The 26409-nt window shown below is 44.9% G+C and overlaps 1 protein-coding gene across 1 annotated transcript; it reads right to left on the bottom strand.

The window, feature by feature from the left end:
- Positions 1-45: 45 nt before the first annotated feature.
- LOC139927358 (disco-interacting protein 2 homolog B-A) lies at positions 46-26108 on the bottom strand. The gene is given in 22 exon segments (XM_078283448.1): positions 46-177; positions 331-411; positions 521-657; positions 839-978; positions 1419-1533; positions 1634-1753; positions 1853-1946; positions 2668-2732; positions 2838-2940; positions 3168-3277; positions 3774-3897; positions 4023-4133; positions 4373-4464; positions 4726-4923; positions 5293-5412; positions 6767-6806; positions 7030-7067; positions 7070-7246; positions 7368-7493; positions 12512-12673; positions 14454-14525; positions 25996-26108. Coding segments are annotated over 22 exon segments (2442 nt in total). The 5' UTR covers positions 26081-26108.
- Between the last annotated feature and the right edge of the window lie 301 nt (positions 26109-26409).

The raw sequence follows: 26409 nt of genomic DNA, 5'->3' as shown, positions 1-26409 counted from the left end.
TTTGTCTCGCCCAATCATTCCCATGATTCAATGCCCATGCTGCCCTCACCTCCCACGGTACACAGTCTTGACTGGCTCCACGGCCAGGGCGGTGGCCACCAGGTCATCAGCGTTGTGTCTGCGTCCGCTCACCATCAACAGACCCTCATTCTTCCCCACCACAAAGATCAGACTGCCCTGCACAGTACAGAGTGGGGATACGCAGCATGGTCAGTATCCGAATACAGACCCATTCACACACACAGAGAGGACAGATTTCCAGAAAGGTACAAGTTACCACACATGCTGTACTGTAGAACAGAAACTCTGACAGCCAACAGTCCTACTTACCGGGCCGACAAACCCCAGGAGTCCTGACCGCACAAATGGAATCTCTCCAATGGGAGCTCCACTAGCATTAACTGGTATCACCTGCACACAGCGACACCAAGATACACACACACAAAAATGAGTTATGGAACCTTTCTATATGTGACCACATGAGCACGGGCGCGTTCTGAGCATAGTTCTGCATCCATACCTCAAAGGTGTTTTTGGTGACTCCAGGCAGGCCATAGTACATGGTGCCTCCAGCACGGGAGTTGATGACTATCTCTCCTATCTCATCTGTCTTGCACAACTGAGGAGGCCCGTCCGGCTTAACAATGCACATCAGAGCTGGAGAAACACAAAGACAACATTTGGAATGGTGTATGCCACACACCTGCCAATATGAAACGTGCATATGCATAGATTTCATCTATTTAACAGACAAGATCTCATCCAATAGACCCCCGCTGTGTGTCATTTGTTTTTCATGTCTTCCTTTTCACTCATTCATTTCTCCGCCTATCCTCACCTCCGGGCATCACATGCCCCACATCTTGAACGGTGAGGGCAGAGTTCTTGTCCTCGGTGTTGACCCTAATGACCCCGTGGCTCAGGCCGCCCATGGAAAGAATGGCGCGGGCAGGGAGGGGAGTGCCCGGCACTCCCGGCCTACACAGGACACAAACATAAACAGCCATATCTCCATTAGCTTCCAGGACATCTCATCCATCCATCCCATCCGCTCTTACAGTTAGCCATCTGCCTTCCGAACCACGTACATCACAGTAAATAACAGCCTGCACATCCATCCACCATGCTGGACCACTAACGATGGAAATCAACCTCTGTTTTTTACTTTAATCTATTGTGCTGGTATGCTTTCTTAGCAACTGTAGCCTAATGTCCTTCCGGGGGCCCTGGATTGAACTGGAGGATTTGAGGCTGGGCAGAGGGAAAAATTGGGAGGGAGGCAAAGTGGGACTCAAGATTTGGAAGAGGGGAGGGGTTTCTATCTTCTTTTGTGTTTTACATTATAACCTTGTATAATGTTGAAAAATTCAATAGAGACATGTTAAACATGTTAAAAATTTTTATAAAATGTGCTGTACCTGCGTATGGCCACTGTCATGGCCTCAGGGGAGGTGGCACAGGGACAGATGACCTCAGGCTTCAGTCCGTGGGACTGGAACACGTTCAGGAAGGCATCACAGGATGACACAGACCCTGGGAAAAGGAGAGAGAGAGAGGGAATTCAACATACTACATCTGTGGTGTTTGAAGAGAGCATGTTACAGAATGCATGGGAGTCATGTGAACTACTCACAGGGGTTAGCACCATCGGCGACAATGAGCATACGCAGCGATGCCAGGCTGGTGTCTCTCTGGTCCCGGTGGGCCATCATGGCCCAGTGCAGGTCACGGCACTTCACCAGAGCTACACGAGCTGCACCGGGACAAAAGGCACATGACATATCATACTGTACCCACAGTCACAGCATTAAAACATCCTTTATTGCTCAAGCTAAGAAACAGTGTAAGCTACCTTTGTGGATGTGGACCCTCTGCACCCAGGAAAGAGGACAAGCCTTCATCACTGCATAGGGAACACTGATAGTATGTATCCTGTTCATCACAGCCTGGAAACAAACAACACCTGATTAGGCAGCTGACACGGTGTAATATTGCTATTCTTTCCCCCATGACGTTGCATCAGTATGATGGTGTGCAGCATTCATGTTTTTATTTACATTCCAAAGCTGCTGGCAGCAACTTTTCCATAACTTCATACCAAATATTCCTGACTGTACCACTGCAGTGTAATGCAACCTTTACAAGTGTTATGACAGTGAAAATTTGTTTTGAGACTCACAGCAACCGCTTTGCAGACCAGTTGCATTTTAGCACACTCGTTTTTCTCCCATTTTTCCAAATTAGTCCCGGAAATTTCATTTTCAAGTTTACAAAATTGATTAGCTTTAGCATCATTATTTAAGATTTCATGACTTTTCCAAAAGTTGAATGATATTTTACAATTTTCCAAAACATTTCCAGTCCATTTCCAGGATTTCCATGACTGTGGGAGTCCTGTGGCATTATTTCAAATCACTCAACATAGTGAATGCTAAAGAGTTAGCATGAAGCACCCGAGCAAACAACCTACAGGGGACGCATGGATGATTTTGGCATCTATGTTCTCATCACTTAATGGGTAAGCTGACCAATGAGCCAATTTCCTTGATGCATTCCTTTATTGACCTTGCTTGCGTAGCTCGCAGGCATCCACACACACACACACACACACACACACATACACACACACACACACACACACACACACACACACACACACACACTCACCGTGAGAACTCCATGCCACAGACCCATGTCCTTTTTAAAGTCCAGGACATTCACTAACGTCTCCCCTGAGGACAGAAACAGACAGAAGTAACTTCAGAGTTATAACAACTGTGTTGACCAAGAAACCTTCAGATGACCGGATGACTAAAGCCCTGCAGCTGTATACTCACCCTCACAGTAGTTGCAGGCCTGGGTCAGTGCCTGGCAGTGGGTCAACATGGCTACCTTAGATACAGCCACACCCATCACTGTGCCCTCTTTACTGGCCTTGTACTGCACAAAGAGGAAACACAATCACTTAGGAGAGGAGCACATCAACACATGTACACACACATACACACACACACACATGGTGTGGTTACACTTTTCAATGCAACTTTCATGATTTGATCACATCAGGACACAGAAAATGGGCAGGTTTGAATGTTCCCTCATCAGAGTTTTCCACATGTAACCACAGCAACTGACACACAAACACATACACACATAAACAGTGTTACCTCTATATATGAAGGGTCAGTGTTGGCGGTGGGGATGTGTGGCTGCCAGTCTTTGGAGGGTTTGGTCAGGTATTTTGAGTCCGTCACCACCCACTTCAGTCGAGGCCAGCCTATCAGAGATAATCAACGCCATGTGACAGACAACCGACAAATCAATTTATGACGTTTATCACATGTGACCAAATCCTAATCTATTTCTCTCATCGTCTAGGAGAATCAGATCAAAATAAAAAATAAAAATCAAACAACTTTCATTTCTAGTATTGTTAACATTTATTTAATCTAAAGTAGAAAGGATCTTAGATTATAATTCAGAATATAAATATGAAGGGTTTAATTCCACAACATTATACGGTTTTGGGAAAAAACGCTGTCTGAAATATTTAAAAATACAGTGAATTCTATCCTCAAAACAAAACTATTTTATAAGCAAACAGTATGAAGGTGACCCGTAACCCATTATGTGCTTTACTTTCATACCAGTAATACTTTTGTGAAAGAGCAGACATTGTTTTTTCTGATGGTGGGTATCTCATTATGGGATGAAATTCTTCATGTTTTGGTAATTGAAACAGATATTGTACATTCTGGAGACAGCTTGCTGACCTTTGAACTGCAGTATTTCTCCAGTGGGGGTCTTGGGAAGTCCCTTCAGACAGATCTCACTGGTCAGAGCAAGACCAACACCGCAGCTACCAAGCAGAAAGCCCACCTGGCTGCTACCTGCGTCCTACAAAACACCAGACACACACACACACACACACACACACACACACATTCACAGGTTCTAAGCAAAATACAATGAAATATTTCTGTAACCATACAATGAACGTGCTCCTGTTATGGTTTCTGTACCTTGCGAGAGAGTGGTACCTCGATAGGTACGGGGATAACTTCAGCCAGGAGGCAGCCGTAGAAGGCCACCCAGAACATCCCAGGGTCACTGTTGGGGTACACCAGCGCCACCTGCCAAGACATTATACCTGCTGTTTAGGATAAATATATGTGTCTCTATGAGCTGGTAGGGGTTCAGTGTCTTGCTCAAGGACACTTCAGCAGGGCAGGATGATGTCAATACACAGGTTTGAACCCAAGTCCTCTTTTTTGTACTTAATTCATTTAGCAGGATGACACAATATCTGTTACATGTGTTGTGTGTTTTCAGAGGGGCTCTGTCTTGTTTGTGCAGATGTCTGTTCTCTCACCCTGTCTCCAGGCTTCAGGACCTGTTCATTCTTGGTGCCCAGCTTGTTGAGGAGGGTGTATGCCAGCTTCACACTGCGACTCCAAAGCTTCCCTAATGGACAGAGGGTGTAAGGTGGAGATGTGGGGTGGGGTGGGACAAAGGATAAGGGTAGAGGTTATTTGGGATGCAGAGGGTATACATCTAAACACTGCCAAACAATCTCATATCGTAGTGTACACACAATATACTGTGTATAATTCACAACATTTTGATGATAGACAATGTGCTTTTTTCTACCTCTATGTAGGCTACTGATTAAAAGCACTGTAAGATTCCTTCTATGCCTGATAGTTATTGCATAATGTGTCTCACCGTAGGTCAGTGTATAGAGGGGTTTGCCCGTGATGTCCAGGGCAGTGAGGGCAGGGCTCTTGCCCTGCGTGGCCCCCCAGCGGGCCAACGCTGCCTGCAAGGCTGGGGGCCAGTTACTGACCACTCCCAAAGGCTCCCCCTTCACTGGGATGATCTGACGGCCCTCCGGCTTGGGTGTGTTGGGGTCCGGCTGGGGCACTGTGAGGTTTGAGATGAGGGGCAGAGAGAGGGAAAGAGAGACAGAGGTGCGAGAGAACACGTTTGGTTTATCACAGATTAATGAGCTCCATTGCAGATGCCACCCGGGTAAAATGCAGCTCTGTGCCCAGAAATATTCACACCACCGCCTCTGGAGCCACATGCCTTTGCGGGCCTATCCTTCTTTCTCTCAGATCCCATCTTTATCTCACTTTTTTCTCTCATGTGTCTCCCTCTCTGCTTTCCAACTGTCTAAATAAATTAAAAAAAACATACTAAAAGGTAGATGGACTGCTCGCAGCTCTACCTGTCCTCCACTGACACTGTTTAATGTACAGTATATTACAGCATTTTTATGATGCCACTCACCTTCTACGATCTCCTCAGAATCGTCCATGAAGAACTCGCTGAGCGGGGGCCTCTTGGGCCTCTTCAGGGTGTTGAGGAGCTGCTGGATCTTAGTGGACACCCTGCTGTTCACGGGAACCCCTGCAAGGAGGTCGAAGGACGAGAGGGGTGGTGGCAGGACAAACACACAGTCACACACACCCTGGCTCATACACATAAAGACACAACACGGCCTGTTGGAACTTCCTAGCAACTCACAGTCTGCTGCTCTTCGTTCTATTATACATGACTGTAATTTCTTTATTTTTTGTTTTTAATCAATTTGATCATTTGTATTGAATTAACTATATTATCTTCAGGGAATGAAAAGCAGCACACCTAGGTGGCAAAACACAGTGAGAGATGGGGTATAGGTTTTTTCGGTTTGGGATCACACGTGAGGAGTCATTCTGCGTGTAGATATTGTTCTGCATATATTTCTATAATCATACAGTACAAACAGAAGGGAGAGTAAGGGTACAACAGCACAAACAGTAGGCTACAGACATTATAATATGAAGGACTTTTCTTACTCTGGATATTACCTCTTCCTAACAGCCAGTCAAATAAACATGTGACAAGGTGGAAAAAGACCAGAAGAAAAGAAAGCGATAAAGTCTGATTAATGATATGTCATGGTGGAATCAGCAAATTATTGAAAACAATGAAGAGATTTTGATCAAATCTCAATGTGTGAAGATTCAGACGTAGATTCTCTCTCTCTCTCTCTCTCTCTCTCTCACACGCACACACATATAAACAGTTGTGTGATGTTGTCATTACCGTCTGCAGTCTCCATCATGCTTGAGCGGCTGTGCCCACGGCTCATCCCCCGCACCACGGCATTGGAGGGCAGGTCCACCCTTGGGCCTCTGGCTGGGGGGGCCACAGCCGTCACATCAGGAGGGGGGCCGCTGTTCTCTGAGGGGGCTGTGGGGAGGGGTCAGGGGGGGTGCGCAGAGGACAGTCTTAGCAAAGCCATCCCAAGGTTTCAGCTTGATTTCTAAAGTCACTACAGTAATTAATACACAGGTTCAGAATCTTTCATCTCAAGAACCCCCCAAATAGGTGCAGGTTAGACCATGGACCCCCATTTGATACGGTTTTGTCCTAAGGAGCCCCATTTGAGAAGGTTTTTGCAGTTACATTTGAATTTGTACAGAATTACATAACTAACTAGTCTAACTAGAGGTGGGGAGGCACCAGTGGGGACAGTGAAACCTGTGATGGAAACAGTCATTCTCTCATTGTGAAAACATCTAGGGAGTCAAATCCTGTAATAGTGAAATTCCTCATTTTGCTGCAGACCCTCTGGAACATCCCACAAGGACCTCTGAAGGTTGGTAGACCCCACTTGGAGAACCGCTGAACTAACAGGCAGTGGTAGCAGTAGTAGTACGCATAAATGTACAGTAACAGCACCTAAATCTGTATCTTGCACCTGAAAGTGTCTTACCAATGCGACTATGAGCCAACATATCTGCCACAGCTGCTGTCTGGGGCTGATGTTGAGGGTGATGTTGAGGCTGGTATTGAGGTTGGTATTGAGGCTGGTACTGCGGTTGGTACTGGGGCTGGTACTGGGGCTGATACTGGGGCTGATACTGGGGTTGGTACTGGGGCTTGTACTGGGGCTGGGGCTGGGGCTGGTGCTGCGGCTGGGGTTGATGTTGAGGCTGGGGCTGGGGCTGGTGCTGCGGCTGGTGCTGCGGCTGGGGCTGGTGCTGCGGCTGGGGCTGGTGCTGCGGCTGGGGCTGGGGCTTGCCCTCTCCATGAGACAAGGTGGAGGAGGCTGAGGAGGAGGTGGAGGAGCCCTGGACAGAGCGGTTGATCCAGGAGTCAGGACTCTGCAGGTTGGGATTGACCAGAGGGGGCGGAGCAACCACTGACGACTGCCTGCGCAGAGAAGTCTCATCTTCAGAACCTGACGAGGAGTCTGAGACAGAGAGACGCAAGTATTAACTTCCAGCACTGTGGAAATTTCACCCCGATGTTCCTAGCCAAGTCAGTCTATCTAAAAAAGTGTCATGACAGGTTGAGAGGGCTTTCAGTCCTACCTGGTGGGGTGCGGGTCTCGATGGGAGACTGGACATAGGTGGAGCGGCGTTTGGTAGGCATGGGCAGTGCCATTTTCTCCTCCTTATGTTTAGCCAGAGCAGCTTGGACTGCCTCAGTGTGAATATCTGCATGGAGACAGAGCAGTGCACCTTGAGTTAAGGGTGGCTTGATCATGGCAGCTTTGGACCACTATTTCATTCAAAGCAAGGAAACAATGAAAGACATGGATATGGACATAAAGACAATTTTTTCAGAGTGATTTCCCCCATAACATCCATAGCCCATAGTCATGCTATTTTGCCCCCACCTTGGATGTAAACTTGTACCATTAGTACCATGGAATCAATGGATATGCATTTGTATTGTTTGGTTTTGATTTAAATTACTTTGTGTAACATGCTTTAAAGTTTCAACCCATAGAGAGCAGTGCAGCAGCAATTTTCTATTCCATGTGATTTAGTATTGATGTATTCATTAATGGAGAGCACTATAAAGTTCTATAAAGTGGCGAGCACTTTCAATCATTGGCTGCAGTTTCACAATACTTCTCCCTTTAGTTATTTTCTACTCAACTAAATCATAACAAGAGTTTGGCTCAGTAGGTAAAGCATCAGCCTTTCATGTGGAAGATTGTGGGTTCAACTCCAGACTTGTCTTTTCCAAACTGCCAAGAACAAGGGTCATGTTTTCCAATAGAAGGACCGATCTTTCTCCGCTGCTTGCCACTATATTTTTAATCTAAATTGTTTAATTGAGCTGTGTGTACTCAGGTCAGTATATTTCAGTAACTATCAAACTCAAAACACCAAATGCAATACTGACCAGAGGATTGGGGGCATGTGTGAAATGGTGTATATAGCATTTCAGCTTTGTTTTGACAAGTGTCTCTTACAGAATAAACTACATATCGTCACTGTTGGATGAAAACCTTGTATCTCCAAAATGTCAACTTCTCAGGAGCTAGGAAAAACAGCCTGCTTTCTAGCTTGATGGCCATGTATTTTTGAGTTTATCCAATGGGTTTTAAAGTGTTTCATAAGCCCAAGAGGTCGGAGAATTTCCTAAACCCATAGAGGAGCATGTAATCCTTCAGTTGAAGTGAAAACATAAAAATCACTCAAATTTGAGATATGTGGTTTTCAAACAGTGATATTCTGGTCAGTGACTTTTCAGCTACCCAGAAGAAGATGGTTATGATTTCCTGGAACAGGAAACCACCACTGGAGAGGATAAAGCTATTTATTAGTCCCCCCCCCCCCCCTCCCCCTCCACCCCCTCTCCCACACACACACACACACACACACACACACACACACACACACACACACAAACATTCTTTCACTTGATCAAACCCACAGACACATTAAACGGACCATGTGCACAGGCACACGGACTATAGAAGACAACATAACAAAACACGTGCAACAAAAGCCCAGTCACTGACAGATCACATCCATTAACTCAAGGGACATCATTTCCATTCAAACATCAAATCATTTAAATAAATCATCAAGCACAGCTCGTTACACAGCAGCAGTGGGGACCATAATTACATAACCGGCATTCTGCTGAACAGATTGCTCTAGGCTAAGTCATCCTCTCTCCTAATGTGCCACGGTTCACCCTCACACAGGAGCGTCAGCATCAGCGGAGGCTGATCCTTACCCATGTCTGGGAGGATGAGCGGCGTCTCCGTGGCGATAAGCATGGTGGAGTGTGTGGAGGCTAGCGGTGTGTTTTTCTCCAGTTCCCCATGAGAATCAACAATGAGATGCACGGGCAGCTAGACCCAATCAGTTAGCCACTCTCATACACTGAACCCAGAAACACATACCGAGGGCTTGGAGCCAAAGGGGCGTAAGTGCGTGCGTTATAGTAGATTTTACAGGAGAGCCAAAACAAATTTTGATCAAACTTGGATCAGCTGCCGTTACCACATACTAAGCACAATATTTGAACTTTTTGTGTTATCAGATTGAGCATTACTATAAAAACAATACTGCTACAGTTTAAGTTGAATTATATTTGTTAACTTTTTTAAAAATGGCAAAAGAGTGAAATACGCCTTTTTGGCACAAACATTGTCCCAATACAGCCATGCAGAATATGGGCGTATGTAAGTAAATAATTGTAAAACACATTCATTTTAATACAAATCTAGCAATTACACTTCAATCAACACTGAAATATAAAACAAGATCAGAATGAATATCTTTATCTTGAAGTAATGCTCAGCAACTTTCACCAAGGCCTTTAAAATTGTAGGCTACATGGAACATATCAAATTGATTGATCATTTTTTTCTGTTAAAAACTTTTAATAAACCTTTTTAATAAACCTCTATAGACATAAGAAACTACTTTTGATTCTAAACTACTACTTTTTTTTTCTTTTGCTAGTATAATACATTTTTGTATGTGTCCCAGGACACATCACTTATTGATGTGTCCTGGGACACATTCAAAGACCTGTAAAACTCCTCATAACACTGAGGGATAACTTCATACCAGCAGTCTTATTATCAGAGCTCATCTTGATCAGTTCACACTCCTAACATTATAAAATAACATTTTGAATCTATAGGCCTAAGTATTTCATGGGAATATTAACATATTTACATTCATCTAATATTGACCTAGAATATTAATTAGGATATGAATAGGATACTAAAAATGATGTGATCATGCTGCCATGCTAGCATTACTTACGTCAGCATGCATTTTGAGTTGACCTAAGTGCTGTTAGAATCCTCTACCCACAATGCTTGTTCAGTGTCACAAGTGAGGTTTTGTTTGGTGTCAAAAGGGCGTAAGTGCAGTTACGCCCTTTTGGCAGCAAACAAAACCCTACTTTTACTGTTACGGCTTTCAGTTTTTGTTTAATTAAAACGTATGGGTCATCATGATTTCAGTTGTGTCCTTTTGGCACTGAAAAGATCTCACTGAGACCTTTCAATTGATATATAATACTCATATTCGCCCAAAATCGCACTTACTTTGGCTCCAAGCCCTCGATACATGCATTAAGTAATACCTTTCTTAAAGAACGCACATGTTGTAACTATAGCAACAGCAGCACCATAGCAACCAGTGTCAACATCAGCAACGGACATGGCGGACTCACTGGAGTCTTCTTTTGTATTTTGCCTGGGATGATATCTTTCTTTTGAAATAATTTTGCATCAAAACACACCAGCCACAAAAAAGCTACAGCACGTAATATTGATGCGTAACAACTGGAGGAAACTACAGGAGACGAGAAGGAACAAAATGAAGATTGTTTCCCATTGCTGCAGTCTTCCGGTAGTTTTCATTGTTTATGTTTTGTGTCTTTCTCAACTTTCTGACTTTCCACTTTCGCCCGTTTGTTTACACTAGCTGGGTATTTCAACATGCAGGCTGTAACTGACTGTTGACCCTGAGCACCCTGTGAAAGCGGGCTGGTATCAGATACATGAGGGTGCTCTATAAGTACACTTTTACCGTACCCTAACCCTACTGAATCGAGAACAAAATAAAATGGACGGAGCCCTAGTGCAGTGGAAAAAGCATATGTGTCCTGTCCTGGCTGCACGCCCCTCTCCTCAGCAGGTTGACCACAGTAACTGCTGTGGTCTGACCCGCCCAGAACTGAGGGGCGTCTGCTTCGGTCCCAGATACTACTGCTGGATCCTCAGATTTCTCTCTCTCAATTCCTGTCAGTCCCACTCCACCTCCTCTAGATTTTAGCTCGCTCCATTAAAGCCCAAGACAACTCTGCAGTGGTTTCTCTCAATCCATTTCATATTCCCCCAGGTCCCTTCTATTTCTCCATATTGCGCCGACCTCGACTTCGCTACCACTCCCTTTCCCGGCTCCAATCCTCCTCTCGGTGCTAAATCCTCCACAGCTCTACCTGGATCCCCCTGTGAATGCCCCGATCAGATCACAACATAATTCTGTTGCTGGTCAGGCTTCCTATAAGCACAGACAAACCCACAACAATGCAATATCTTCAGTCCTTCACCCACAGAACTCCAGCTTATCAGACTAACAAATTTAAATGTATCCATGCTGGGAAGAAGAGGTTGTCTACACACAGAAAAATAAAGGTGCCGAAAATGTTCTTTGGAGCGATACCATAGAAGAACCATTGCCTGGTTCCACAAAGAACCTTTCAGACCAAGGTTCTTCTGCACTCTTTTGCTTAGACACCTGCATTGTGTTTCTGTGCTATACAAATAAAATTGAATTGTTTTTCTGCCCTTGTATAGCCTCATTTGCAATTGCACAATATATACTATGGAGGGGTTTGGTTATTTTCCACATTTATGCCATCACCCACCATCCAATAACTAAGAATTAAGAACCTTTTAATATCGTGAAGAACCATATATGGGATATTAAAAGGTTCTTGAAAGGTTCTTTGTGGAACCTTTATTTTTCTGTGTGTAGACAGAGGGGGGAGGAAATGAGGGAGGAAGAGAGAGAGGCGTAAGAAGAGAAACAGCAGGGCGTGGAGCTCTGGAGGGAGGATGCATTTACAGTGCGCACCTCAAGTAACAGAGGGCTCTGTCTGAAAAAGGAAACTTCACACGCCCTCCGCTCTTTCACCTCTACTCTACTGCTCTGCTTTTCTTTATCCTCGCCAGCGTCAGGTTTTCCCCTCCGGATTAGTATTCTGCTGTTCTCCCCGCAGCCTCACACATAGCCAGGCTGTGACATCACCCTCCTTTCACAGTGAGGGTCCTCACTGAGGGGCTCCCCAGCTGCAGGGTCTGTCTCTGTCTCTTCTCTCCTCAGCCACAGGGCAAGCATGACTTCAGCCCCTCACAATCTTCATAATCACTATGCGCACACACACACACACACACACACAGACACACACACACACAAGCTATTCTTTAATTGGTCCCTTTGAAACAGCTTAGTGTCTCAGCTTCAAAACAGGCTGTCCCACCAAGCCAAGATGATGTCAGCCGTGGGCTAATTTCAGCATCGCAAAAACGTATCACCTGCAATTACAGTATATTTCCTCAGCGATCCGTGTATCAAAAGGCACAGTATGCAGCATGGCAGGTGTTTTAATTTCCATGTAAAAATCTAGTCTAAATGTAGCGTCTCCCCCGGCTTTAGGGGCTATTGATGCGGGAGTTACGGCTCACCTGATCTGTAGCGGTCATCCCTGGTTCCTCCGCTGCGATGCGGCCTGCGGGAGCGGCGGTCGCGGTGGTCGCGGTAACGGGATGAGCTGGAGGGAGGAGGGGCGTGGCTGGAGGAGGAACTGGGACCGGGAGCCTGCAGGTCATTCTGAGGGGGCTGCTCCACTGTCAAATACACACGTCAGATGTGTGTTAATACAAGAAACGCACACATCATTCATACACCTTTAGTAGAATGCAAGGTTTACATTTTCTTGTGATGAATCTCACTCTTCAATCTTCACTTCATTCTTCAGTTATTGCCCAGGTGGGAACTCCAGCAAGCATCAGTGGGCTTTTCATTTCTCTAACATGTAATAAGACAATGTAGTCCCAGACCATCCACTCCACCCAGCAGAATGTTAAGTGGCCCGTTTTGCTCACTGCTGAGAAACATCTGCTTGATCTGGAAATATTTACAGCCATCAGGAGGCGGCCTGGTTTAAAAGGGAAGGGAGACAGAGGGAGACAGTCTTTCACTAGGCCTGCCCTTACACTCCCACTGCATCAGGTCATACCTACTGATCAGCAGGTTGTCTTCAAAATTCTCAATTGGAAATGGAAAATATTTCTAACATTTCTCTATCAGTTTACACAAGTAGTGTATTTAGAATGCAATGATTTATAGTTATTTCTGTGTTTGAATTCTTAGTGTTTGAAGACTTCAGGAAAATACCATGCAAGAATTACTATGATAAAAAAAGTTACCCATAATGCTTTGTGACAATAATCGAGGGTGATACTAAACCGCAGCAACAGCATGATACTAGAATAATGGATGAAATCTATCATGTGGACATTGTCATGTTCTGCAAATACTGTATGTGCGAGCTACTGAATAAATGTAGCTTGGTAAGCACTAGGGAACAATATTATCTTTTCCATCCAGCAGCCACAGTGTTTGGTGGAGCCACTCTTTCACCAGCCATCTGGTTCTTCAAGTAGAGAAGGACTGAACCAAACAGGGGTTGGTTACCTGCTGGTGGACTAGCCAGCCAAAGCCATAATTTACCAGCATTTGTCCGCAACAGCCACTGGGATGAGGTGACTTTAGTAGTGAGAAGAAACCACTAAGGGGCAGCAGTGAGCGTTATTAGGTCTGAAACAATACCGTATCATTTAGAGTTATAGCCTATTTACTACTACCTATGTCCAGTTTACATTTCCCACAATCATTTTGCAATGCGCTCCATATGTAATTTGATTTTTTAACAGTGGCTTGTTTTTTGGCATTTTTAAAATACAAATTGATGCTGTCAAACCTAGCTGGAAATGAACTGCTGTCCTGGCTAACAAAGATGCCCCAAATATAAAGACATGGATGTGACAATAAAGTTTGTAAGGTGACATGTTTGAGGGATTATTTCCTTCCATTTCTTCCTCAGGTGACTGACAGTAAGCAGAGCGTAACGTAATGCATGCACTGATATGAAAATACTTCATTGCGCACTATAAAATAACAAAACAGAAATTTTTACAAAAACAAATTAAGGCTTCATATTTACTTTGATGGATGATCTAGCTCAGGCAATTTTCAAGTCTGTGGAAGTTGTTTTTAAAAAGAATTAATGTAAGCAAATGGCTTCTTCTGAAGGTAGGAAAATTATCCCTGATATCTATGACTACACTGACTGTGCAGACACCAGGAATAATGTGAAGGAGAGGGGCAACCTAGACGATTGGTACAAAAACACCGGTATTATCCTTCAACCAGCATCTTGGCCATGATCAAATCTTAAAGGCTATGATACTAAATCATTATCATAACAACTAGCATTGATCATGTAAGCCTGGGTATCAGGTTTTCTCTTTTAAGCATGTCGCTAAGTTATGGTATTTTCCTTTGTTCATAAGCAGGGAAGGGAAATGACAGAGAGGTGAGGGACGTGTGATGATGGGTCCTCACCTGGAGTATGGATGATGTAGGGAGCCAGGAGTTTGGTCCTTTTCTTCTCATAGCCCTTCTGTGTAATGTCACCTGTGAGAGGAAACAGCCAGGTTATTTTTGCACACAGACATTATCTTTGTACAAACATTTTGTATACAGACTGAGCACAAAAAGGCCGAATTACCAACACAGTGAAAGAAATTCCAACTTAGATGAAAAACATCAGTTACCTCTCCTAGTCATGAGCATATTGGTTTGGGAGAAAATGTATAAAATAATCAGTCTCTAATGTTTGGGTGGCAGTCTTTGTCCATCTCCCATTACGTGATAGATATTGAAATTGCTTTCCTCTTGATAAAAGGCACGTCAACCCCATTTTCAGAGTGAGACCAGACAAAAAGAACCAATCTACAAAATGACTCAGATGCTCTGGTAAGGACCAAGTGACAAGAATCATTCAACTATTGAACTGCTCATGGTTTGATGTTGATGGAACCAGACACTTCTGGGCCGTTATACACTCTATGATCTACTGTCTGAATGTGGTGTGTCACCACCTGTTCTACGCCACCTGTTCAAACACAAGAAGAGAGAGAGAGGAGGGAGAGAGTGAGGGAGGAGAGGAAGACAGGTAGCAAAGGGTGGCGTAGGAGACGATGGCAATACAGATGGATGCGCACAGGGTTGCAGTAAGCCCCTGAGATGACTGGAGGCATCAAAGGCTTGGTGTGATTCCAGCCTTAAGTAGCAGAGGAAGATGTGAAGGGAAAAACAAAACAGGACTAAATTTGGAAACGTACGGAAGCCCGGGCAGCACGGGATGATTCAGAGGCACCCAGAGAAAACAGAGAGGAAGGGGGGAGCTGGGGACAAGAGAGGTGGAAGAAACGGAGATAAAAGATGAATGACGAGAGGAGAGAAGAGGAAGAGAAGCGCGATAAGGAGAGGCAGTACTGACAGAGGTGGCTAAAGGCGTATCCAGAGGACAGAGGAGGAGGAATCACAGGTCGCAGTAGGCATGTGTGCAAAGTGTGCTTCAGTCAGTCCCTTTAAACCCCCCCCCACCCCCCCACCCCCCGCCATCACCCCATCTGCACCCCCCTCCACCCCGCTGACCCAACACAGCCTGACTGAGCTCTACGCTTGAGAATCTGGCCTTGAAGCATTGCAGCTACACTCTTGCCAACTTCCTCAGCAAGCAATGCTGTCAGATTTACACACAATCCGTCTGGAGAGCGCGCATTCCCCTTACTGGTAACCATGTTGAACACTGATGATTCATATGCCTGCCAACGGCCACCCGGACCCCACTCGTACCTCATCTTCATCATAAAAGAAGTACAAACCTTAAGTTATCATAGGGTGATTTATGGATGGATGTCGGAGCGAGTGAGTCCTGAACATGAAGTAAAAAGGCAATTAGCCGGGTCATTGCTAAATTAAGAGGCAAATGTTAGGACCACAAAACTGACCAATCGGATGCTTTTACAACATGTGTGTGTAAAAATAACTGGCCTCTGCCTGTGGGATAACCATGGGTTGTTTCCACTGTCTGACAGGTGATCCTATTATGTGAACAGTAGTGACTCTTCTGCGGTTGTATCATATCCCAGAGCTCTCAGCGTAATCCCTGATTACAAATTAGGCTGCTGAGACGCACAGGCAGGGAAAGATGAGGCTGAGTGTCACTGATGTAGCCTCTTTCCCAGTTACACCACAGAGGACAATAGAGATTAGACCAGGATTTCCCCAGCACACTGACACAGGTGATCAAGTATTGTGCGCACGACTACAACACCTGCACACACACACACACACACACACACACACACACACACACACACACACACACACACACACACATACAGTACAGCTTACACACACAGGCCCACCTCCTGCATTCATATACTGATTGAGTGTCTTAGCTTAAATGATAGCTCACCTAGATACACATCTGTACATCTATCATAAGTCTTCTCTTTAACAGAACAAAACAGCAATGTTGCTGCTGCAAGTCACACAACTACACAACTCTAGCGCATGCAGCAGATCCTGACAACAGTGAGAGTGCTCATGTTAGGAGGAGATAGCCTGAGAGCCCACTCCAGCACAATATCCACTCAGGCACTGGGCCGCTCTTTTTCATGAGGAAAAATGGAAGAAAAGCAAACACTTCCATAAGTAATGCATGAACGGTACAGTTGGCCTAGCTCACTCACATGATTTATTTTTAGCTCATGTGAACAGGCAGTTTCACTGCAGAAAGACAGAGAGAGAGAGGGAGAGAGAGAGAGAGAGAGAGAGAGAGGGAGTTTGAGGTGGGGGAGGGGCCAGCGTGGCATTAGATGAATCTCAAAGTAATTACTCTTCCATCTGGGTGATTTTGCATTTATCTGTTTATCTATGTTTGGATCGACAGAGCCAGACTGCAGCAGCGGATGCTAAAGAGTTAAGCCCCTCTCTCTGGTTGGGGCGGTGCATCCCATCAGGGAAACAGGTGAACACAGAAACACTGCAAGAGAAGATGTAAGAAAAGTGGCTGCCTGGTATGAGAAATAAATGTGAGAAGCGGCTACAGAATAATATCAAATTCCATCGCCCTGACTTATTCCAGCTCTAAGACACAAAATCTGTCCTTGTGTGTTTACAACTTGCACTCATGTAAACAGTCAAAAGGATGTGCTTTAAAGGCAAACCACAACTCTCCAGATGTGAGGGGGGGGGGGGGGGGGGGCTCACTAGCTAACCCACTTTCTCACAGCGGCCCAACCATGTTAACTAGCAGTGGAGAGTCAGGGCCACGGATCAGTGATCAATCCCAGTGACTGACGAGTGCATCAGGCCTCCAAGCAGCAGCCAGCCAAAGCTATCCTGGTTTGTCTTGGTGGTGGTGAGGACTTCTGCCTTCAGCTTGGGGCATATGGGTTTCTTTTTTACCATCTAGAGGGAGAAACATCAAAGCCTTGCCTTCTCTTTACCCTGTACACCCCCTCTTCACTCCCCCTCCCAACCCCGCACACTCTCACACTTGCTAGCCTAGGATTATTTGAATTGCAGCGAGACTGCTCTCTCTTTCTACCCCACAGGCGCTCAGTCTGAATAGTAATTAGCTACCGACCTCTATTCGCTTTCCCTGCTTTTCTCTCCCCCATCACATCTCACTCAGTTGCTTTCTCAGGAAAACAATTTTAAACACATGTAAACACCTGCTCACAGATAATGATACACGCGCATCTTAAAATATAGAGTGGGAGGGGGTTCGTTAGAGAGAGTGAGGGGATTCCCAGTCATGCTGTCTCACAGAAAACAATTTCACAGGTTTTCAAAGGTGTGGAGATAAGAAAAGCACCTTAAGCTCCAAAATAGATGTTCTAAATGTAATATATCATGTAAATTAAGACAAATGTAACATGGTGAGACAGTGGATATGAATCTAGGCTTGAGTTATGGCAGCATAACTGTGGGCTTACCCTAGCAAAAGACTGAAGTATTAAGGTCCAGAATAAAGGACGACATATGGTCCTCCCCTGCTCTGCTCTGCGCCATCTCCACTCTTCATGAGTGTGTGTGTATGTGTGTGTGTGTGTGTGCATGTGTTGATACGCGTTCAAGTGCATGTGTGTGTGTGGGAGTGGGGGTTGTTCATTTGCCAAACCAACTGTCCTAAGGCCTAAAGAACCAGCACATTTTTATCTGTGTAACAAATATCCCACTGAAGCCTCCCAGTGGGCTTCCCTTACCAGCAGCCAAGCAGCTCACCCGGCCAAAAGATAACCCACTCCCTGCATCCACACACACACACACACACACACACGCACACACACAAACACACACAGACCTAACCACAGTTACAGAGGAACACGCATCCCGCAAAAATTAACAGCATGACATTATTTATTGTCCAACTTAGGCTACATAACGCTGTCTCCGTTAGCTAACTACAGTACAAAACATCTATCTCTCTTTCTCTGTCACACACACACACACACACACACACACACACGTTTCCTGCCTGGGAGGATGATGTCATGTTCTCCGGTACTCAATCTTGTGTCCTTTGACAGGGTTTTCCTGCAGATCTGGCAGACCAGCTCCAGTCCCAGCACTCCTGTCTCTGCAATGACTTTCTTCTTCTTTGTTTTTTGGAATATCAGAGCACTTCAACTGCCATATGACAGACTGTGTAATTAGGCATTTGTTTCTTTGCATATCGCTCTGAGACGCACATATTTACAGTACAGTTTCATTGCATAGCACAGTCTATGTGACCATCAGGCCACCCTGCTACACCACAAATAAGAGGGTGCCACCGAGAGCTGAACACAGATCGCTGGATTCAGAGTCCACAATGCAAACCACGACACCGCATGCTGACTCACCCACTTCCTCAGTCTGTCAGGGACATATACAGCATTTCTGACGGAATAACAGACAACTGATTTGAAAACAAAATTTAGACAGAAACAACAGAAATGTGGCGTGTTGCTCAAACTTAGGTTAAAATTTGTCAAATATTCATCATTTCGAGTAGTTTAACATCTTAAGTTTAGCCACTTCTCTGACATGAAGAGAGAAATATTGTATTTCATCATGGCAACGTGTCGAGGGAGGAGAGCTATCTCCGTGGAATGTCGCGTTTGTGTGTGTGTGTGCGCGTGTGTATACATGCTTGCTGTGTGTGAACGACACAAAATGTAGGTGATAGTATGAAGCTGCCAAACGGTCAGGGTGCGTCACAAGAGTGTGTCAAAAGGTATATGCAGTTAGGCTAGGTGTGTGACAATGTGCTTTCAGCTTATTGCTTTTATCAAATGGCAGTGACACATCACTGTATTAAAGAAGAAAACAAAAAATGTAAAATTTATCTTTGATTTGATTCTTCCATCGAGCAAAACCCTAGTTCTTGAAGAGTAAAGTATTTCTTCATCTGACAGTGGCCCTTTAGATAAAGCCTAATGCTGCCTCTACTCTTTCCTATGGGTGAAATGTTTTGGCTTTCGTTTAGATTCAGCAAAAACAAGTTTAAGCACTCAGCCACATAAAATCAGTCCTTACAATTATTAAAGATAAGCTTAGATAAGATAAGAAGTTCAAAGTGTTGTATGCTTACTGCAAGCATAGATGCAGTATAGTATATTGACTAAGACAATACAGCTGGTGTTACAGGCACTGGTGAGTGAAAAAAGTCCTTAACAATACCTACAACCTGGAATCTGGGGGGAAAAAAATGGGAAAAGATAAAAAAAAAGAGCTATGGAAAAATGTACATGGTTTTCATAGAGCCCTTTCTCACTCTTTCCTTCCTTCCTGCAGGTCCCAGGTGGTTCTCTCTCTGGAAGAGCAAGCAGGGTGTGTCCAACTCAGGTAACAGAGTGACTCATGTTTCACTCCACACACTCATGCCACGCACTTCATAGGTGGGGAACGGGAGTGACAACAATAAGAACAGGGGCTGCGAGAAATGCGTTCATGCATGTGTTGAGTTAGACTGAAACTGCAGAAAAGAAACCTTGACTCAGCCAGTGGCTCCCCCCCTCTCTCTCTCTGCAGAGGGAGAGGACAAAGCAGTTGTGGCGGGACACACCTGTCCCACCACAACACTGCACTTCTCTGACCTCAACACTGCTTCACAAAGCTTTGCTGTTCCATGCATATACCACCAGGAGCATGGAGGAGAAGATCACAATGCCACTGAACTTTGTACAGATGCCAGTTTGTTTTGGTATGTGAGACTTTGAGAGTGTGTGTGTGTGTGTGTGTGTGATGATGATGTAAACCAAATGCCATGGCTGTCTCAATCACAAGATCTCACGGGACATTCTGTTGAGGAACTTGTAATGGCTTCCCCCCCGCTACCATCAACAAAATACCAAACAATAGCTCTAGTTGTGGGGGGATGGTGTCACATTCTGTACAGTACAGTTCAAGACACTACTGAAGGCAATCTGGTGAGCAGATGTCCTATTAAGACTTAACTTTATGTTGGTGTTGTCTCTATTTTAGCAGTTCACTGTCAGTTGACTATGGCTCTTCTCAGTTAAAACAAGCCACGGACGAGATTGTTGTACAGGTCTGGAGCATAAAGTGACAATCCATTGGGAAGTTGTTTGTTTTTTTTTCCAGGGTTAGGGTTAGGGTCCATCTACTCTTGTCTTAGCTATTTCCACGGCACTAAGGAAGTGGAACGTGTACCATTTCCAACTGATTTTGTTAGCCAGTGGTACCATAAGAGTGAGATTTGTGCCTGGGGACTTCACCAGAGACAAACTTGTAGATGAGCTCTTCTGTTACAATCTCATGTTTCCTCCATAATAGCTTTAACGGCTTAGCAGACCATTCGATTGTGTTACTGTACTTTTGGCTACAGCATATGGGCCTTCTAATCCTCACAGGGTTTATAGAAAATTCACAAAGTAAAAGTGTGTGTGTGTTGTGGGGTGGGGGGTGGCTACCAAACGGGCTGTGTCCATAGCAACCCTGCCCATGTGGTGCCCCATGAGGGAATGGGAGTACTGGGCCTGGGCCTGGCTGTCTTGAGTGGTAGTGGAAGATGTAAAGACTCCTTAAACACAACCATGGTGATAATACAGGCCATCACCATTCAATGAGGGTGCCAGGTATGGAGGCTGGTTACACATAGAGTGCATCAGGAGGGAATAAATAAATGAATAGTTTGATAAAATACTATTTAAAATACATACAAGCTGTTTTGTATCTCTAAATCTGCACAACCACTACACTACAAGTGAAAGCTAGGCCAGACAGTCGTTTGACATAAAGACAAAGGACAGACTAACTGTTATGTCTCGTACTTGTCAAACTTAATTTTTCAATGTGATGGATTTTGAATATGCTGTACTGTCTGTCATGAAATGTATTTTGTATTTGTTATGTCTGTTGTGGCTTTTATGCTGCACTGTTTATGTTAATACGGTAGTGTGATGTCGTCAGGTAAAGATAATAAAGAAATAAAGAAAACTAGAAGTAAGTTGACACTCAGGGACAGTATGGGGTCTTTGGTGTGGAGAGTCTAAAGCATGTGGAGATGCACACACTCCGACTGCAGCAACTTCCACTCGGCGCTTCTCAATAATTCAGGGAACAGCACAGTGACCTGACCACTACATACTACTCTCTCTCACTCACTGCCATTTAATTGAGGGGTGTTAGCTTTGGGAGAATCAGCGTACACGAGGACTGTACGATGAAATCCTAACGATTTGATTATCACACGGTAGTAAAGACCAAATAGATCATAGGAACTTGAGTCTGATTATCGCGAAGGCTTTAGTGAAACGGCGAGGCACGACAGTAACTCTAGAAGAGGCAGGGAATCCATCTGGAGTTCACTGTAGACTCGTATGTGGGATGGGTACAGCTACCAAGTTGACAGTATGTACGTCTGTGTGTGTCTGCGTGTGGGTGTGCGCTCACAGTCACAAATAAATTATTCACTCTCTTTTCTACACAAAGCTTCATGGCATTCTAGGTAGCGGGTGCGGCATTTGTGTGTGTGTGTGTGTGTGTGTGTGTGTGGGGCGCGCGCACTGGAATTAGGCACATAAGGTGTTATATAATACTCATGATTCATTTCCCCCCCAAAAAATGAACCCTGCTGTTGTGTTTTCTCTGTGGCATGGGTGGCAGAGCGGTCCCTCTTTCACGGTGTAAAACCAAGTCTGTGGCCCGGAGCGCTGGCTGCAGATCAGAGGACAGCTCCTCTGCTACAGTTAATGAGCTTTTAAATAGATAGGCTAAAGCAGCTTCCTTCCTGCCCCTGTCAATGCTGCATGTACACACACACACAAACACACACACACACACACACACAATGGCACATCAACACGCCATCTGACATGTACACATACATGCACCCACACACACGCTCCGTCAGTTCCAGCTGGCCTTTACCAACCCATCAGCCGTAACGACGCATCTTACTTATCTTGATGGAGAGGTAAAGATTAGACAGAAATAGTTAAGGAGTAGGAAAAATGATGGACAGATAGAGAGAGAGGGAGAGAGAGACAGAGAGAGAGAGACAGAGAGAGATCCCCAGCAGCAGTACTGGCCCAGTGTGACTCAAAGGCTAAATGAGCCAGGCGTGTTGCCCCCTGATGCTCTGTGACCTAGATTGGGAGACGCAGGCACGGCCATAATCTCTCGTTTCCCTCTCTCGCTCTCTCTCTCTCTCTCTCCTCTGTATGGCATGGAACAGGCTGCCGAGATGAAAACCTGCCTCTCCTCCACAGCAACACAGACAGACAGCAGGGTGGACACTAGTCACTGGGAACTCCACACATCCACTCGCTGCTTATTAGTCCGTTACAGCACTTGTTCACCATGGCATACTGTTTTTTTTTTTTACTCCATCACGCACACAGGCTGTGGAGGAGCGGGGAGTAGGAAACAGCGATCTAATAAAAAGGATAGAGGACAATAATGCAAGTAACTGTAAAATCTATGTGGAAAAATGGCTGACTTTACATTCAACTTTTGTTTTTTTCTGTATTTATGCTTTATTGAACATATAAAATGGCTGCTTTTTATTTACATTCAACTTTTTTTTTGTATTGTATGCTTTCTTGGACATAACATGCGCATAACAAGCGCACACACATGTATATAGACATACACGTATATAGTCTATGTAGTGGGATGTGACAGGAACGATGGGGGAGAAGGGATGACATGCATCATAGGTTGTGAGTTGCACTGACAACACTGTAAGTACATGCTACGCTCCAGAGTTAAAGCACTCCATTACTCCACAGAGTAAGAAGCGCCTCCTGTGTGAACAGTATCTGGACAAAGCAAATCTTCTCGGGTCATCTTCACTCTCAGTTTCTCTGTCTGTCTCTCTCTCACACACAAACACACACAAACACACATGCGCTGCAGACACTTTGATACCCACACACACTCCCAAGTTGAGCAGCTTAAAACAGTCCTGGTACAGTGCTCTAAATTCCAGTCCAGCTCAATCACCATGCCTTTGATCCCCTCAATGGCTTTCATTGTGTCCTTACAGGCACTGAGGTTAACGCGGGTGGAGTTTCTCTCTCTCTCTCACACACACACACACACACACACTCACACACACAGACAGACCCACACACTGCATCCCACAACTACCGCTGTGAAAAAAAAAAATGCTGATGCATATTTTCCTCTATTTGTTGCTATGGGAGTCCCGTCTTTGGGGACCACAATGGGGTGATTGTTGCTATGTAAAGGATATGCATGAGAAGCATTAAGACTCATAGGGCAGCCAGCTGCTGCTTGCCTTGTCCTGACAGCGCTGTGCAGTCTGAGCGCCGTTGAGCATAAGGCTAATGCACTTCATCCCACTGGAAGACGCGGACAAAAGGACCTGGCATCTGTACAGCACTGGCCTTTTGATTAGCAAAAGAGGTTTCTCTGATATTAAGTTACAAAAGCTGAGAGAGCAGTCCTCCTCCGAGCCCGAGTCCGTTCCTCTCCAGCAGAGGGACGGCCACTCTGGGGGAGTCATGTTACCATTCACTACACTTAAGCCTTAAATGACTGAAGCCCTTACCAATGACTCTGACTGTGCTCAAGAGATTTCTGACCGTCCTGTCTACAGAAGAGCCATGGCTGCTCCAGTCTGACCAGTAATGCAGCCCGCCGTTTCCATGCCATTGTACGATAGATACATCAATGGCTGTAAATGGTCAGTAAGCATGATTAGTGGATTTACACTGTATTTCACAATGATGGAAAAGTCCTTATATTGAGCACAGATTACCTATAATAAAGCCTGCCAAAGTAAGAGTCTAGCCATGTTCATACCACAGTGTAATCACAATTTTTTGACTAACTTCAAGACTGATGTGTAACGATTCAGACATGGAGGATTTATCAAATGCTTAATTTCTCAATCACTACACTTTACTTACATCCCTAACAAAAAAGGTACAGCACCTTGTAACTTTGTTAAAGTGCTATTTAAATATGATGATGACTATGATGATTATTGATATTATTAATTTACTATTACCATATTCCATTCCATATGCACACTAGATTACCCTGAGAACCAGACAGCCTATGTGATTTCTCTTCATGAACTCCCTCTCAGTGAGTGTGGACCATCACCCCTCCACCCTCATTATCACACTGTTAATTGGTGTCTATTATTAACCAGGACACACACGCATCTCCAGTTCAGGTCAAAGCATGTCACAATCCAGTCAGGCTGATAACATGTCAGCAAAGACCTGACCTATATTGTAGAACTGAACTGCTCACCTGAAACAATTGGAATGCTATTAAGAAAGTAGTATCGCCACTATATATATAATAACAGGCCTTTATATCTGCAGTTTTGCCTTAATTACATTGTTCTGCAAGAGACTAAGTGTATCTATTGTCTAGATGTAACAAGTGACAGGGTGGTTGTTAAAAAAAACCTTCAAAGAGATCTAGCTTGTATGAAAAAAAGGATTGCCAGCTAGAGTCTGATGTTTTCTCTGTTCAAATCTTCAAACACATGTCCTGTGAGATCTGTCTTTTCATAAATGAAAGAAAAGAAAAACCGTCTTGACATTTGATTCTGTTTCTGTTCTCTAACAAAGAAGTACAACAGGCAAACTGTTTCCACCTGTTTTCTCTGATGATTAAAAGTTTCACCTTGCTGCACATGTCCTGTCTTTCTTTCTGGGCAGGATAGCTTGCTTCAGGTGTAAGGGGGGTGGGTGGGGGGGTCAAGAGGGACTCAACCACAGGCATCATTAGTACCCATACATCCTCTGCTTCCCTTCCCATGTGAAACATAACATTACTCATCCACCCCCGGGCACCTGAGAACTGCACAGCACCAATCAAGCTGCACTGTGATTCACTGTGCAAGGAGGAGACTTGCATAACAGCAGCACACAGACTCCCTTTTCCATAGTCTGATTTTGCAAAAACAAAGCGTGTCCTACTGCAAATTTCGGGGCACTGACTCTGAAGCAGCACAGTTCAGTGTCGGAGGGGAGACAGCATCATTTGTCTCCACTCATCTCTGGAGCAATAGACACAAAGCCCCCCCGTGATGAGGAACTTGACCCATTTTCCTCGACAGGAGTAAAGGCTATATATGCGCGGACAGCTGTGATGACAAGCCATTTGACATGTAGGCAGCCAGATATCTCTAGCTCGAAACACGCTACGGGGAAAGAAAAAAAAAAAAAGACTAAAACATGTCACAACACTGAGAAAAAAACACTGAGACTTTTGCCCGCGGCATCTGTCGCTACCTATAAAATAGATATATTTATTTTTTACCAAAAAAGCAGCAGAAAGGGTGAAGTTAATGAAAATGACAGCTATAAAGGAGGTCAGTGTGTTTTCATCATTTGGACTAGTCTATAGAGTCGTGCCCGGACACACTGCAGCAGGTCCGTCTCATCCAGCTGACACGGGACGGCTGTTTGTTGACGTTTTTATGGTCCGTGTGGTCACGATATGCGACTCTTCGCTCAACTGAAAGAGTGCAGTCGCATTTATTAACGCCGCCAGCTCGGACTATTATTGTGCTGTATGAAAACCTTACCTTCGGATAGCTCCAGATCCAACTCCGCCAGTTGGTCCCTGACCTCTTTAGGCAAAGCCGACATATCAACGCCGCGGTCGGCCATCGTTGGACGCACGGCAGCCTGCAGAATATTTATTATACCGGACGACGGCGGTGACAGGATTTAAAGTCCAGCATGAAGCTAGAAATCAAGATGTGGTGTGTAGTCCATCTCTGCGACTCCCCGACACCGCCATAACTGTGGGAGATGGAACAACTCACCAGAGGAATTTGTCACATGACCAGGTCTGATGTTAATTGTTGTGACTGGCTCGTGGGATGAGGACCTCCTGCTCCCTCTGCCGTTGCTCTACAGCAGTGCGTCTGCACAACACAAACCCCTCAGGATGCACTCAACTGCCACCCTGTGCTACAAGTGGAAGCCCATGCTGA

This window comes from Centroberyx gerrardi, chromosome 5, assembly GCF_048128805.1.
Source record: "Centroberyx gerrardi isolate f3 chromosome 5, fCenGer3.hap1.cur.20231027, whole genome shotgun sequence".
Lineage (NCBI taxonomy): Eukaryota > Metazoa > Chordata > Actinopteri > Beryciformes > Berycidae > Centroberyx > Centroberyx gerrardi.
Note: the sequence above shows the minus strand (reverse complement) of the source record. Positions and strands in the feature narration are given on the sequence as shown.